Here is a 13,778-nt window from a genome sequence, read left to right on the forward strand (position 1 = left end):
ACCTGTCAGGTAGTTTCTTAGACAGTCTACAGGGAGAATGCAAGTGCTCTCTATCTCTAAAACCCTATTGATTTTCATGTCCTCTCCTCCTGGTGTACCGAAGCTGTCTTATAAGCCTAAGCCTACTTCTAACACTGTATTTTCCCCCTTTTAAATCAAATCAAATCAAATTTATTTATATAGCCCTTCGTACATCAGCTGATATCTCAAAGTGCTGTACAGAAACCCAGCCTAAAACCCCAAACAGCAAGCAATGCAGGTGTAGAAGCACTGACTATCATATCAAACACACTGATATATTTTTCTTCTTTGAGATCAGATTTGTTTTACATTACTATGATGACTAGGGTCTGATTGTTATCATATGTTATAGTGAAAAGGTTCTCTTGTTTGATATAGTTTCTGTGTTGTGATGCGTTTTCTGTGTGTTAACGGGTCTGTGTGGTCTCCTGTGTGGAGCTTTTAATTTGCTCATGATTCGTTTCTTCGTGCATCATTTACCATGATGACATTAAGAGTTTTGATGTTTGAAAGGGATTACAGGTAGAGAGTATTGGCTGCTTCTGCTGCAACCCCCATCCAAAATGCGACTGTTTTATAGGCTTCTGTCATAGTTGCGCAGGCAGAGAGAGGTACTATGTCTTTTATAGCTGAATTCAGGCTATTTGTGGTAATGACAGCATATCATGTCATCCTCCTCTTCTCTAGGATGAGCTAATAATGGGAAACCCTCAGAGCTTTGGCAGAATCTCCACAGGACCAGATTCAGTTGTAAAACGCCACATCCACCACTTTGTTCAAGGCCATGCCCATCTCCCCTTTTATACAGGCTCAGTAAGCTGTATGAAGAGGGAGTGGGTCTTAGCAGAGGAGTTGGGGTTCAGAAAGCACCTCCTGGTGTGTGTTAAGTGACGCCTGTGGCCTCAGCTGCAGGGTTCAGCTCCAAGTGTGGGCTGCCTGGGAGGATGTACATACACTGTGTGTTGGGAGGAGTCAGTGGCCACAGAGAGGGTGTGCCTGGGAGCATGCTCATCCCTCAAATGGAGCTGTAATTGCATTAGTGGAAACCAAGAATGTTCTCAGGGCAGGTCTGCCAGTTTTGACTAGCAGAAGCAACTTTTCTAGCAGGTTCGGATAATTAATGTGTTGGTTAGGAAAATTAACGTGGCAGGTTAGGAGAATTAGGTTAGGGTTAGGAAAATAATTAGGATTAGCTAAAATTGTCCCTGATGCAACTTGAACATACCTAGCTACAACCAAGCCTGTCCTGAGAACAGTCTTGGTTTGCTCTAATGCGATGCTGCTCAAGTGGAGGGCTGGAGAGGGGTCAGTGACCTGTCTTGATGCAATAGTGGTGGGAAAGTATAAATAATCCCTATGCTTCCTCCTCTGGCCTGAGCCATATCAATCGCCCTGTAAGATCCTCCACCAATAGCATTTAGGGGACAGGTCCGAGGAGAGGAGGAGGTAACTTTGTTCTTTTTCCATGGTCTCTGCAGTGTCCCTGGTGAAAACCAAGATAAATGTTAGCTAGAGAACGTGTCAGACTGCCACGGCTGTCTGTCTGGTCATTGGTTCGCTCAGTGAGGCTGGTCTGACAGTGCTGCATGTCTGATAAACTGGGCCGGTCTGTAGGGGAGGATTAGGACAGGACCTCGGGGAGTAGCTAGCAGGGGCCAGATCAGAATAATGTGACAGGAATATTGAAGTCTTAAACCCCATGATTCCTTGGTTATCTGTGGTGAGGCATAGCTGTGAGGTAAAAAGATACTGCTGCCTCCCGAGAGGCGCAGTGGTCTAGTGGGTAGCCTAGTGGTTAGAGCGTTGGACTAGCGTTGGACGAGCGTTGGACTAGTAACCGGAAGGTTGCGAGTTCAAACCCCCGAGCTGACAAGGTACAAATCTGTCGTTCTGCCCCTGAACAGGCAGTTAACCCACTGTTCCCAGGCCGTCATTGAAAATAAGAATTTGTTCTTAACTGACTTGCCTGGTTAAATAAAGGTAAAAAAAAAATTTAAAAATAAAAAATAAAAATAAAAAATCGCAGTGCTAGCTGTGCCAATAGAGATCCTGGTTTGAGTCCAGGCTTTGTCGCAGCCGGCCGCGACCGGGAGACCCATGGGGTGGTGCACAATTGGCCCAGCATAGTCCGGGTTAGGGGAGGGTTTGGCCGGCAGAGATGTTCTTGTCCCATTGTGCACTAGCAACTCCTGTGGCGGGCAAGGCGCAATGCACGCTGACACGGTCGCCAGGTGTACGGTGTTTCCTCCGACACATTTGTGCGGCTGGTTAAGCGGACAGTGAGTCTTGGCTGGGTTGTGTTTTGGAGGACGCACGGCTCTCGACCTTCGCATCTCCCGAGTCCGTACAGGAGTTGCAGTGATGGGACAAGACTGTAACTACCAATTGGATACCACAAAATTGGTGAGAAAAAGGGGCAAAAAAAAAAAAAAAGATGCTGCTCATAGTGATGATGGTATTTAGTGGATGTTAGTGTTGTTGTTATTCAAAATGGCAGCAGTGGGATTCAGGTTGCAGTACCCAGGCCTGAACTGGAGACTGATCCTGCCATCTGGACGCATTTATCTGATGTTGTAATAATTCATTTGTCTATTTTATGTTTCCTTTTTTCCCCGTTTGTGTCGCCCAATGCAATAGAGCTCGAAAGTAAGTCTTCGCCTCACATGTAGCTACAGAAATGTTGTGTGCATGCAAATGAGAGCTTGCTTTTTTGACTCAGTGATGTGAGAAAAATGACACTCCTTCATTTGATAAGTGAAATTCATACCATAGCTCCACATTTTGATGTCCCATCGAGTAGTGATTGATCACACAATGGCACATAATGTACATTTGTCAGGAACACCCTATTTCATTTTATATAGTTACACAACACCGTTAAGATTTGTATTTGTCTTTTAGATCATTACCTGAACAACATGAGAATTAGGCCAAAATAAGTTAATAGGATGAACTAGTGACTAGCCTACAAAAACTCAGCATGGTATATTTAGACAAGCAAGACCTCTCGATCAATTCCGCCCTACTTTTCTTCTGTCAAAGCGTTACACATCTGCCAATTAAACATCAATGCTCATGTTCCCATGGATCTTCCTTTGATGAATTTCAATTATGGGTGATGGAGGGTGTTATTCTTTCCATTGTTGCATGAATGTGAAGAGAATTTGATATTTAATCAGAAAGCAAGCCACTGATTAAACTCCAATAAACTGTGCTTTCATGAACCGAAGGATGACCGCTAGTGCTTGAGGAGAGGAGAGGCTTGCTGTAATAACTACAGAATAGAATCAGGTCAATGTTTACTCCCCCTATCAATTTGCCTTGGCTACATTAGCTAGGGCTTGGGGTCATCTTTCGCCTTGTGAAACCATTGTGACGTCTGCTACAGTTGCATTCCCTCCATTTCTCTCTTGGATGACTGGTAGCAACAAAGACAGTGGCCATTATGAATGCGCCAGTAGAAATCACAGATTTATTGAACCTTTATTTACCCAGTTAGTTTCATTGAGATAAAATCTATTTTGCAACAGAGACCTGGTATGTAGCTCATAGCTGCACCGAGGTAGCCACACTCTCCTTAGTCTAGTGTAATGGCCTTAGTTTATCACATTGGTGTGACCCATTTGTCTAGCTACAACTAGCATGATGCATGTACACAGCCAGATGTTCTACAATATGTTGGAGGAGATGATAGGATTATTTGGCAGGCACACAGACCATCCTCTGTATAATGCAGTTTGACAGTCCCCTGGAGTCTGCGCCTATCCAGGAGGCAGGGATAGAGGCAGGAGGGAGGTTGATGTACAGAAGGAAGTGGGACAGGAAGCAGCATGCGTCCGTTAGCTTGGTAGCTCAGTGGAGGTGTGAGACAGGGACACGACCTTAGAGGGGAAGGTCGGGTTAAGCCTCCGGGATCTTGTCCTGCTTTAAAGATATTGTGCTGTAACTGACACAGCATGAATCCCAGTAGTCAGGCAGACACAGCCGGGGCAGGGCAGAGTCGGGCTGCAGAACGGCCTGTCCATTACACTGAAGACCATTTAGGATCAGTCTTTTCACAGCGAGGTAAACAGGGGTCATGACAAAGAGAGCTTCCCAGAGAAAATCTATGGTGCAGCACTACTGAGATTGCCTTAAAGAATTCAAAAGGGCATTGAAAAGCTTAGCATAGCTGTTTTCCCCCTGATGAATAGCAAAGCAGTTAAGCACCAATTGAAAGACCAGGACCGCACAGGAACACTGAATCACAGAAGGACATAGAATATTGAGTATGAGTGGGCAGGATGCTTTCACATTCTGACCCCAGCTTCCTGCCTGCCTTGTTCATCAACACCATTTGACAGCTATTGGTCATCCAACCGTGAAATGCAGAATTCTGACAAGTCTTACATCTCAACTGCACAAACATTTTAATATTGATTCTCTCATGTCTTTCACTCTGGTACCTTTTTTCCTTTCAATTTGCCAGATTACTTGAACAATAAAAGTGCTGTTTTTGCAATAACATTGGCTAGTTGTTATAGAATGTGCTTCTTTTGGACCATACAGCTACCCCTCACTAGCTGTTGAGGCGTCGTCCTTTGCCTGTAGTGTCCTTTAGTGGCTCCTGTAGTGCCCCTTGTTGCTCTAACCTGTCATCTAGCTCCACACATTTCTGCCTTTGTATTGGAATGCCTAACAATGATGCTCCATTGCATGAGACTAGATGAATCTGGGCCTATTAGCAGAGGGTCCCTGGAGACCCCTCGTGTTCTCCTCCTTGTTCTATGGTGCTGTACACCCTCAAATTCACACAGTCTAATTAGAGCCGCTAACTCAAAGCCCATCTCATCAGTTTATACAATTAGTCTGAGAGCATTGGGTTTTATCTGAAAGAAAAAGCTGGTCACAAGGGCTATGTTACTGTCATGCCTCCAGCTCACTGTGTGTGTTGGTCTCATTCTGATTTAGCATGCAAAACGGGTGGTTGCAGGGAGGGGGGGGGGACTCTTGATATCCTGAGTACAGTTGCTGTTTTTGACTCCCCAGTGAGTGTGGGTGATAAACATTTGCTCTAGTAGCCTAATTAAACCGGAGATTTGAATTATTTAAGCCAGCTGTATGGATTAAAGCAAGTTACTAATTTCACTCTGTCTCTTGAAGAAGTGTATTTTTGTGTTTTTAACTGGTCTGCATCACCAAGACAGAAAGGCCTCATACGAGCTGGATGAGTTTCTCACTATGTAACAATGTAGCATATCACTGTTAGTAACTAGGTCATTTTACATAAGATACAGTACCAGGTGGAGGTTCTCTTTGATCAATAACTGGTATACGACATAAAGCTGCAACTTTACTGTAATCGTTGTTATCCCTTTTATGATACATTTTATTCATTTTATCATGAAATTATATTTTACAATGCTGTATTTATGTTGAACAATAAATGAATACCTGCTTTTGTATAGAGTTTGGCTATCACAGCACTTTAGTTGGAATAGCAAAGTGTTTTTCTATTTTGAGAATGAAAATGATCTTACTTGAAGGTGGATGAAATCATTCACGAGAATCAAACAGAGAAACGTCTTCCAGGTGTTTTGGATGAAGCTTTTAGCATGTGTATAAATGTTTGCTATGGTTAGAAAACCAGGTCCCGCGGACTTATGATAGTTTATATACTGCATTAATTGTTTATTTCAGCTAAATCCCATTGCAAACAGATTGTATCTACCTAGTTGAGCCCTTGTATATGTCTTTGTTTCTAGAGTTCAGGGGCTGGAGATTTACTGCAGTAATAGATACATTCTCCTCTCTGGCAGCTTCTCCACTCTGTGGTCTTCACTTGCATGCAGTCAATCAAACTGTCTGAAACCAATCCTGCATTCTCTACACACATCCTGTGCATGTCCTAGGAGTGAGTGCTCTCTGTGTGTATTCCTTCTGTGTGCACAGATCTGTTAAACCCATCTTTACCGAATAGATACATTTATTGGGTTCTGAATGGTCTTCTGTTCAGATTGAGAAGTGTTAAAATGGAGCAACGCAAGCTGAATGACCAAGCAAACTCACTAGTGGACCTTGCAAAGGTAAGCTGGACTGACAAACGTCACATATTCCAGTTTATTTTGGTTGTGAAGTTTGGTTGTGCATTTGGATTGATCTCTATCTAACCCACTTTTTGATTTGAAGGATTCCATGTGATACATGTGATATCAATGCATTGGGGGAATTAATAACACATTTTCATATAAACAAACAAAGTCTACAGGTGTCAAATAAACAGACGTTCCATGTGAATGTTAAGAAGAACTAGTTGTGTAATGTCATTGAAAGAAAATAAGATGCATTATATTTCTACTTCTTGAACTGGGTGCAGGACAGTCTGGTCCCAGATCTGTTTGTGCTCTTGCCAACTCATTGGCATGACAAGGAGTTGGCATGATAGCACATTAAACAGACTGGCTCTCAGGCTAGATGCAGGAATGTTGTTGGTGGAAACATACAGTATCTTGGTTTCAAAGATTATAGAACGATATACATACTGTCAGGGGTGGAAAGGGGGGGGATCCCTATGGGAACCCTCCGATGTAAATTCCTTGGATTCAGTGCATTTGTACATGTCAAAATGAATAATGAAAATGAACTACATGTAAAACTGCACATTTTTGCATGTCAAAATAACTTCCCAGAGGGAACCTGGTTTCATCAGGTTCCCTCCATTTCCACCCCTTGTTGTAGGTGAAAACCTACAGCATCTTTGTTTTAAAGATTATATAAAGGAATGCATATTCTTTTATGAGATCAGGATACCCATCCTGATAGGTACGTCAAACTAATTTACCTTTAGGTTTGGTTTCCCAGACTTAGATTAAGCCTAGTCCTGGATTAAAAAGCATGGTCAAGGAGAGTCTTGAAATGGCTTTTTAGTCCAGGAGTTTTCTTAATCAGTGTCTGGGAAACCACCCCTTGATGGTATTGAACACATTGCTATCTTTCAGCAAATCTCTCTTTGGTGGTGATCTTGTGATAACAGACGTTGACACACCTTAGGGAAAGACTAAGCAGAGAGCTAGCCTGAAGCAACAAAAAAATACAGTATACTAACCTGGAAAGGGAGACACGCTGTGAGTCTGATGTGAGGATTCAGCCAGAAACAATGACAGAGGAAGGGAGAGAGAGAGGACTGACATTCAAATGTCCACCACGGTCAAATTGTTTTCAGGCTACCATGCCACAAAATACATTAGTTAGCTAATATCACCCTATCACAGAGTGCTATGAAGGCTCACAGTGAGTTAGGAGAGGGTTAAGATTGGGGAAGATAACAAGTACAGCCCATTCGGACATCTTTAATCAATGTCATAAGTGGCTCTCGCCATCAGAGGGCAGCATAGCATTAATCATCACAGTACATGAGCTCCCCGTAGATAGATGGAGATGTATGATGGAACTTAAAATAACTTTGGCAGCTGCATAGCCTTTGCAAAGCTATGAGAAATCCCTCACATAATCCCTCCCTCACATAGCAGTGGTTTCCCTACAGTTGCAGCAATTTCGGGCAGAACATAAAGCAGTTGGGGCTCCCGAGTGGCGCAGCGGTCAAAGGCACTGCATCTCAGTGCTTGAGGCGCCACTACAGACACCCTGGTTCAAATCCAAGCTGTATCACAGCCGACTGTGATTGGGAGTCCCGTAGGGCGGTGCAGAATTGGCCCAGCGTCATGGGTTTTGCTGATGTAGGCTGTCATTGAAATAAGAGTTTGTTCTTAACTGACTTGCCTAAATAAATAAATATATTAATACAGGATACATTAATAGTGTGGTAGGTCTACAATTACAGTATCCTAAACACTTTTTTTCAGCATTTGTCCTCAAACTGAATTACCATTTCATTAATGAAAATGCAGGATATTTATTTATTACATTTTATTTAAAATTTCTACACTTTGATTTACGGAGTCAGTTGGTAGTCATTATAATTTCAGCTACTTGGGGTTTTGGGTATACATTGGGTCAAAGGCCTATGTATACCCACACGTCCAGCTTCCTGGACCCAGTGTCGGCTAAATCTGGGTCAGTGAAATCAGCCCACAATTACACAAGCATTTTTGTGCCTCAACTGAATATACTTACAGTCCCAGTCTACCCTTCACTGAGTTCTGGTCATATTTTATTAGTGTTATATTACAAAGATTTAATGCATTCCCAGTTTAATTTGTTTTTGATTAACAGAGGCATACTCTTGACTCAGTTAATCTACAGTTGAAGTTGGAAGTTTACATACACTTAGGTTGGAGTCATTAAAACTTGTTTTTCAACCACTCCACAAATTTTTTGTTAAACAAACTATAGTTTTGGCAAGTCGGTTAGGACATCTACTTTGTGCATGACACAAGTAATTTTTCCTACAATTGTTTACAGACAGATTATTTCACTTATAATTCACTGTATCACAATTCCAGTGGGTCAGAAGTTTACATACACTAAGTTGACTGTGCCTTTAAACAGCTTGGAAAATTACAGAAAATTATGTCATGGCTTTAGAAGCTTCTGATAGGCTAATTGACATAATTTGAGTCAATTGGAGGTGTACCTGTGGATGTATTTCAAGGCCTACCTTTAAACTCAGTGCCTCTTGCTTGACATCATGGGAAAATCAACAGAAATCAGCCAAGATTGCAGAAAAAACAATTGTAGACCTCCACAAGTCTAGTTCATCCTTGGGAGCAATTTCCAAACGCCTGAAGGTACCACGTTCATCTGTACAAACAATAGTACGCAAGTATGAACACCATGGGACCACGCAGCCGTCATACCGCTCAAGAAGGAGATGTGTTCTGTCTCCTAGAGATGAGCGTACTTTGGTGTGAAAAGTGCAAATCAATCCCAGAACAACAGCAAATAACCTTGTTAAGATGCTGGAGGAAACAGGTACAAAAGTATCTATATTCACAGTCAAAAGAGTCCTATAGTGACATAACCTGAAAGGCCGCTCAGCAAGGAAGAAGCCACTGCTCCAAAACCCGCCATAAAAAAGCCAGACTATGGTTTGCAACTGCAGATGGGGACAAAGATCATACTTTTTGGAGAAATGTCCTCTGGTCTGATGAAACAAAAATAGAACTGTTTGGCCATAATGACCATCGTTATTTTGGGAGGAAAAAGGGGAGGCTTGCAAGCCGAAGAACATCATCCCAAACGTGAAGCACGGGGGTGGCAGCATTGTGTTGTGGAGGTGCTTTGCTGCAGGAGGGTCTGGTGCCCTTCGCAAAATAGATGCCATCATGAGGTAGGAAAATTATGTGGATATATTGAAGCAACATCTCAAGACATCAGTTAAGGTTGGTCGCTAATGGGTGCTCAAAATGGACAATGACCCCAAGCATACTTCCAAAATTGCAGCAAAATGGCGTAAGTACAACAAAGTCAAGGTATTGGAGTGGCCATCACAAAGCCCTGACCTCAATCCTATAGAAAATGTGTGGACAGAACTGAAAATGCGTGTGCGAGTGAGGAGGCCTACAAACCTGACTCAGCTATACCAGCTCTGTCAGGAGGAATGGACCAAAATTCACCCAACTTATTGTGGGAAGCGTGTAGAAGGCTACCCAAAACGTTTGACCCAAGCTAAACAATTTAAAGGAAATGCTACCAAATACTAATTGAGTTTATGTAAACTTCTGACCCACTGGGAATGAAAGAAATAAAAGCTGAAATGAATCATTCTTTCTGCTATTATTTTGACATTTCACATTTTTAAAATAAAGTGGTGATCCTAACTGACCTAAAACAGGGAAGTTTTACTAGGATTAAATGTCAGGAATTGTGAAACTGAGTTTAAATGTATTTGGCTAAGGTGTATGTAAACTTCCGACTTCAACTGTATGTGTCTATCCACAATTCACTTCTTACAGAGAGAGGCTCAGATTGGTTTTGGCAGGGCAATAACTCTAAATGTTGCATTTTGCTGTCGCCTCAAGGTCCCATCCTTATTTTCATGAATTCAGAGGCAACCATAAAATTGGTTCCTCATTTCATGGGCTATACATCAAGGTTTCCGATATAGATTTAATCTCTCTAAGCATATAAATTCTAAATTCCTTGATCATCTGTGGAAAATTATTTTATTTTAAAACATCATAGGACGTGATGAGTTGTTGTGGTAGTGATGCAACCTAGCGAAACGTTATCTGCCTCAGTTGGAGTGTCAGTGGTGAATAGCTGTCAGTGTTGTTTTGGTCCTCAGTGGATCACTGTGATTCTAAACAAGCCACCCAACCCATTATTCCTGCCCCAAATGAGAAAAGGACAAGATGAATGATGGATGGCATTGGCCACAGGCTGGCAGTGATTACTTTCATAGTGAACATTAGCTCGGTACACAGCAGCCCTCACTCCCACTCTCCAGCCCCCACAGAACTGGATATCTCACTGTTTGATAACATGCCATGTCTCGAGAGGAAGAGGATCAACTTCCTGGCGCAGAAGTTAGTAAGTGTATACAGCAGAATTTCTCTGCAAGTTATGACTTCATATTTAATTTGCTTATCTTCAGCATCCGGTTTTCCCACTGGGCACAGACATCCATTCAACGTCTATTCCACGTTCGTTCAACATATTTTCATTGAGATGACATGGACACAACGTTGATTCAACCAGTGTGTGCCCAGTGGGTTGTTTGTTGTGATGATGAACCTCTGTAAAATGTTAATTAGGCTACCCGTGTCCAGACACACTATTTGTTATATTATGTTGATCTGTCTCTGTCTACATTGACTCAGCTGTGCGTTTCTAACACTTTTTATCACAGTGAATAATCATTTCGTTTTGGAGGGCACTTTAAGAGGGTTCTCTTTTCAACAGTCACCGAGACAGTTGTGTTGTATCCCTTTTGTCTGAGAATAGCTGTAGACTGAGTTCAGTTCTGACAGGAGTGCAAACTAATAGCCTGTAAAATCAACATCTCCAGGGAACAGTTTAGTGTTGTAGTGGGAAAGAGTAGCATGATTAGATACTTAGAATGATGCAACCCATGATCAAATGAATCACAAGCTGTATCTAGTTAGTAGTATCAATTTCATGCTCTCTCTCTTCTCAGCTGAGGGGCAACTCCTAACTTCCATTTCAGTAAAATTTTCACTTAGCCTTTTGACATCAATGCATGACTAAGTGAAGATTTGACTAAGTCAGGATTTGCCCCTCAATTGTCTCAAATGCACTGTTGCCATGTGTGTCTGTCTATGTGTATTCTTGTGATGTCTTTGTTTTGTTCTCTTCGTCGCTGCTGTCTTCGCCTCTGGACAGATCGTCATTGTAAATAAGAATTTGTTCTTATTTATTGACTTGCCTGTGTAAATAAAGGTTCATAAAATATGCAAAATAAGGTAAATAAAACAAATAAATAATTTTACAACTGCCTGCAACCTCTCTAGCCTAAAGCACCCCGTGCTCTGGGAGCCTCTCACCCTCTTACTCTGACTGTGAGTCTCTCCTCCTCCTCCTCCAGACTCAGAACATCATGTATGACCTGATCTCAGACCTGAACGAGAGAGGGGAGGACATGGAGAAGAGGATCGCCATGCTGGAGACCAAGCTGGAGACTCTGCTGGGGAACCTGCAGGCCCTGCCAGGACTCATCAGCCAGGTCATCAGCCAGCAGCACAGGGACTTCCTGGAGGTGCAGCTCCAGCCATACGACAAACACAGCCCTGAGCGCTCACAGTCTGTCTCCAGACGGAGGTCGTCCTCCACGGCACCACCCACCTCCTCCGAGAGCAGCTAGAGTCCAAGTGGAACACCTACAAAGAAGACTTTTGCCATCATATGGCCAGGTTGCATTTATTGTAAAGCCTTTCAATAAGTGTTATCCAAATTCTGATGACAGAATCCAAGGTACCGGGACAATGGATTTTAAACTGATGCTGTTGTTTGTTTTTTATTATCTCAAAAGATGTTGTTTTCCTTGCTCTGGTGACAGGACTGTAGAAAAATATGCTTTCCTCAGTAAAAACTATTAGGCCTATCGATGGGGGCTGTGATCAGAACTATACTCCATCTCTATGCAGAGGTAGCCAGTTTTAGGACAGCAAGGTTACCGGCCGGGTGTAAAGATATGGCACGAAAATAGTGCTTCTTCTCACAGACTTTGTGCTTCCGCTGGCTTGATTCAGATGCCGTGTTCCTTAAAGCAAGCTGAGAAATCAACGGACCTGTCAATCAGCAAGCTTTACAGCAATACTTTTTATTGAGGAAAAAGTATTTGATGGAGATGAATGAACTGCAGACAGAGGGCAGCACAAGAAGGCACCCACATACTGTCACTCAGAGGTACCATATGCAGCTTGAAATATGAGGAAAAAACATATATCTTTTAGGTTAGAAACAGCATCAACTATAGTGTTTTTTTGTTGATGTTGCTGAGTGCCCCTGTAGAATGACTATTTTTGGGGCCACACTGCAAACAATTTAGTCCTCTAATCAAAATGAATGCATCTAAATCTGTACTTGCACTTACTTTTTAATCAATGCACTTCAATACTGACTGACATATTATATACATTTTTGTTGCTCCTTAAAATAAGAACAATTTAGATGTTTGGGCATGGATTTATGGTCAATGCGCAATTAATAAATTGTGAATTAGTGAGGGTGACTCAAGTCAAAGCCCTCATGCTATGTACCACAAAGGGACCTCAATATCAAACTGCTAGGCTACTGAAATGAATACTTTCAATTATCACAAACACAGTTTGTTCTTTCCTCAAAATATCTCAACTCTTGTCCTGGAGGCACTTAGTATTTATACTGTTTTTTGCCTCAGCTGAGCAATGCTAGTTGGTTGCAATGCAAACCAATAACTCACAAGAACTGTAACTCACTTTTAAAAGAAAAATCATATTTTTATATGTTCCTGAGGATAAGCACACCTCCGCACACCTCTTACAATATATGTCTTTCACACAATATTTACAAGCAAATGATGATGGAGAGATATGAACAGAATAAACGATGCAACATGTTGCATAGGTCGAGATGAAATCCAGCATATTCAACATATCTTCCAGTAAACCTCCAGGACCAGGGTTAAGAAACCATGTTGAAGAGCCTCCCATCATCCCTACCATGATCAGGCCTGTCTTGTTTCTGAAATGATAGCTTAATTCAGAAGAGGTTCAATATATCTCTTTCAAAAACCATGGGAATATACATTGTTAGTTCAAGAGGAATGTATAGAAGATGATATAGCAACTTACTGTGTGATCACTAACCACATATCCTTAATAATGAGTGGTGGTTATCAGATTGAGAAGTAAAATGTCAAAACCTAACTGCAAAAAAAGTAATCTCTGACACATATAATTGTGAAAATATTGTATGTGCTCAAGATTATAGCATTATTATCAACAAAGCTTCGTAACTTTGTTTTAAACAGCAATAGCTTGGCCACTGGCCAGTCACAAAGGGAAATAAAGGTAACCTTCCACCATTTATGCACATTTTGGCAATATGCACCCTCCCTCCTGCAAGGTTTTAAGAAGTTAAAGGAGTGTGCCACATTCATCTGATGGGCACTTATCTAGTCAACTTTCTGCAATGACCTTGTCCAACCAACCAAAAGCTCAATCCCATCTACAGTGTTGAATGTACTGTTGTTGGTATTAGAGCTTTAAAACACTGACAGTCGATCCAGAAATTTTAGCAACATAGATACTTTTGAGATATTATGTACTGTATGCGATAGAAATATTAAACAATAAAAACTACTATTTACCAGATGC

The 13,778-nt window shown here is 41.8% G+C and overlaps 1 protein-coding gene across 3 annotated transcripts in view; it reads left to right on the forward strand.

The window, feature by feature from the left end:
• The window catches only part of kcnn2 (potassium calcium-activated channel subfamily N member 2), a 32,754-nt gene extending 18,976 nt beyond the window's left edge, over positions 1–13,778 (forward strand). Inside the window, exons 7-9 of one of the 3 annotated variants that reach the window (XM_090233543.1) lie at positions 2,659–2,667; positions 5,981–6,086; positions 11,507–13,778. In XM_090233543.1, the coding sequence (XP_090089669.1) occupies positions 2,659–2,667; positions 5,981–6,086; positions 11,507–11,782 (391 nt within the window). In that variant the 3' untranslated portion in view covers positions 11,783–13,778. 3 annotated transcript variants of the gene reach the window in all.

Source organism: Oncorhynchus mykiss, chromosome 5 (assembly GCF_057628025.1).
Source record: "Oncorhynchus mykiss isolate SJ-2025 chromosome 5, ASM5762802v1, whole genome shotgun sequence".
Lineage (NCBI taxonomy): Eukaryota > Metazoa > Chordata > Actinopteri > Salmoniformes > Salmonidae > Oncorhynchus > Oncorhynchus mykiss.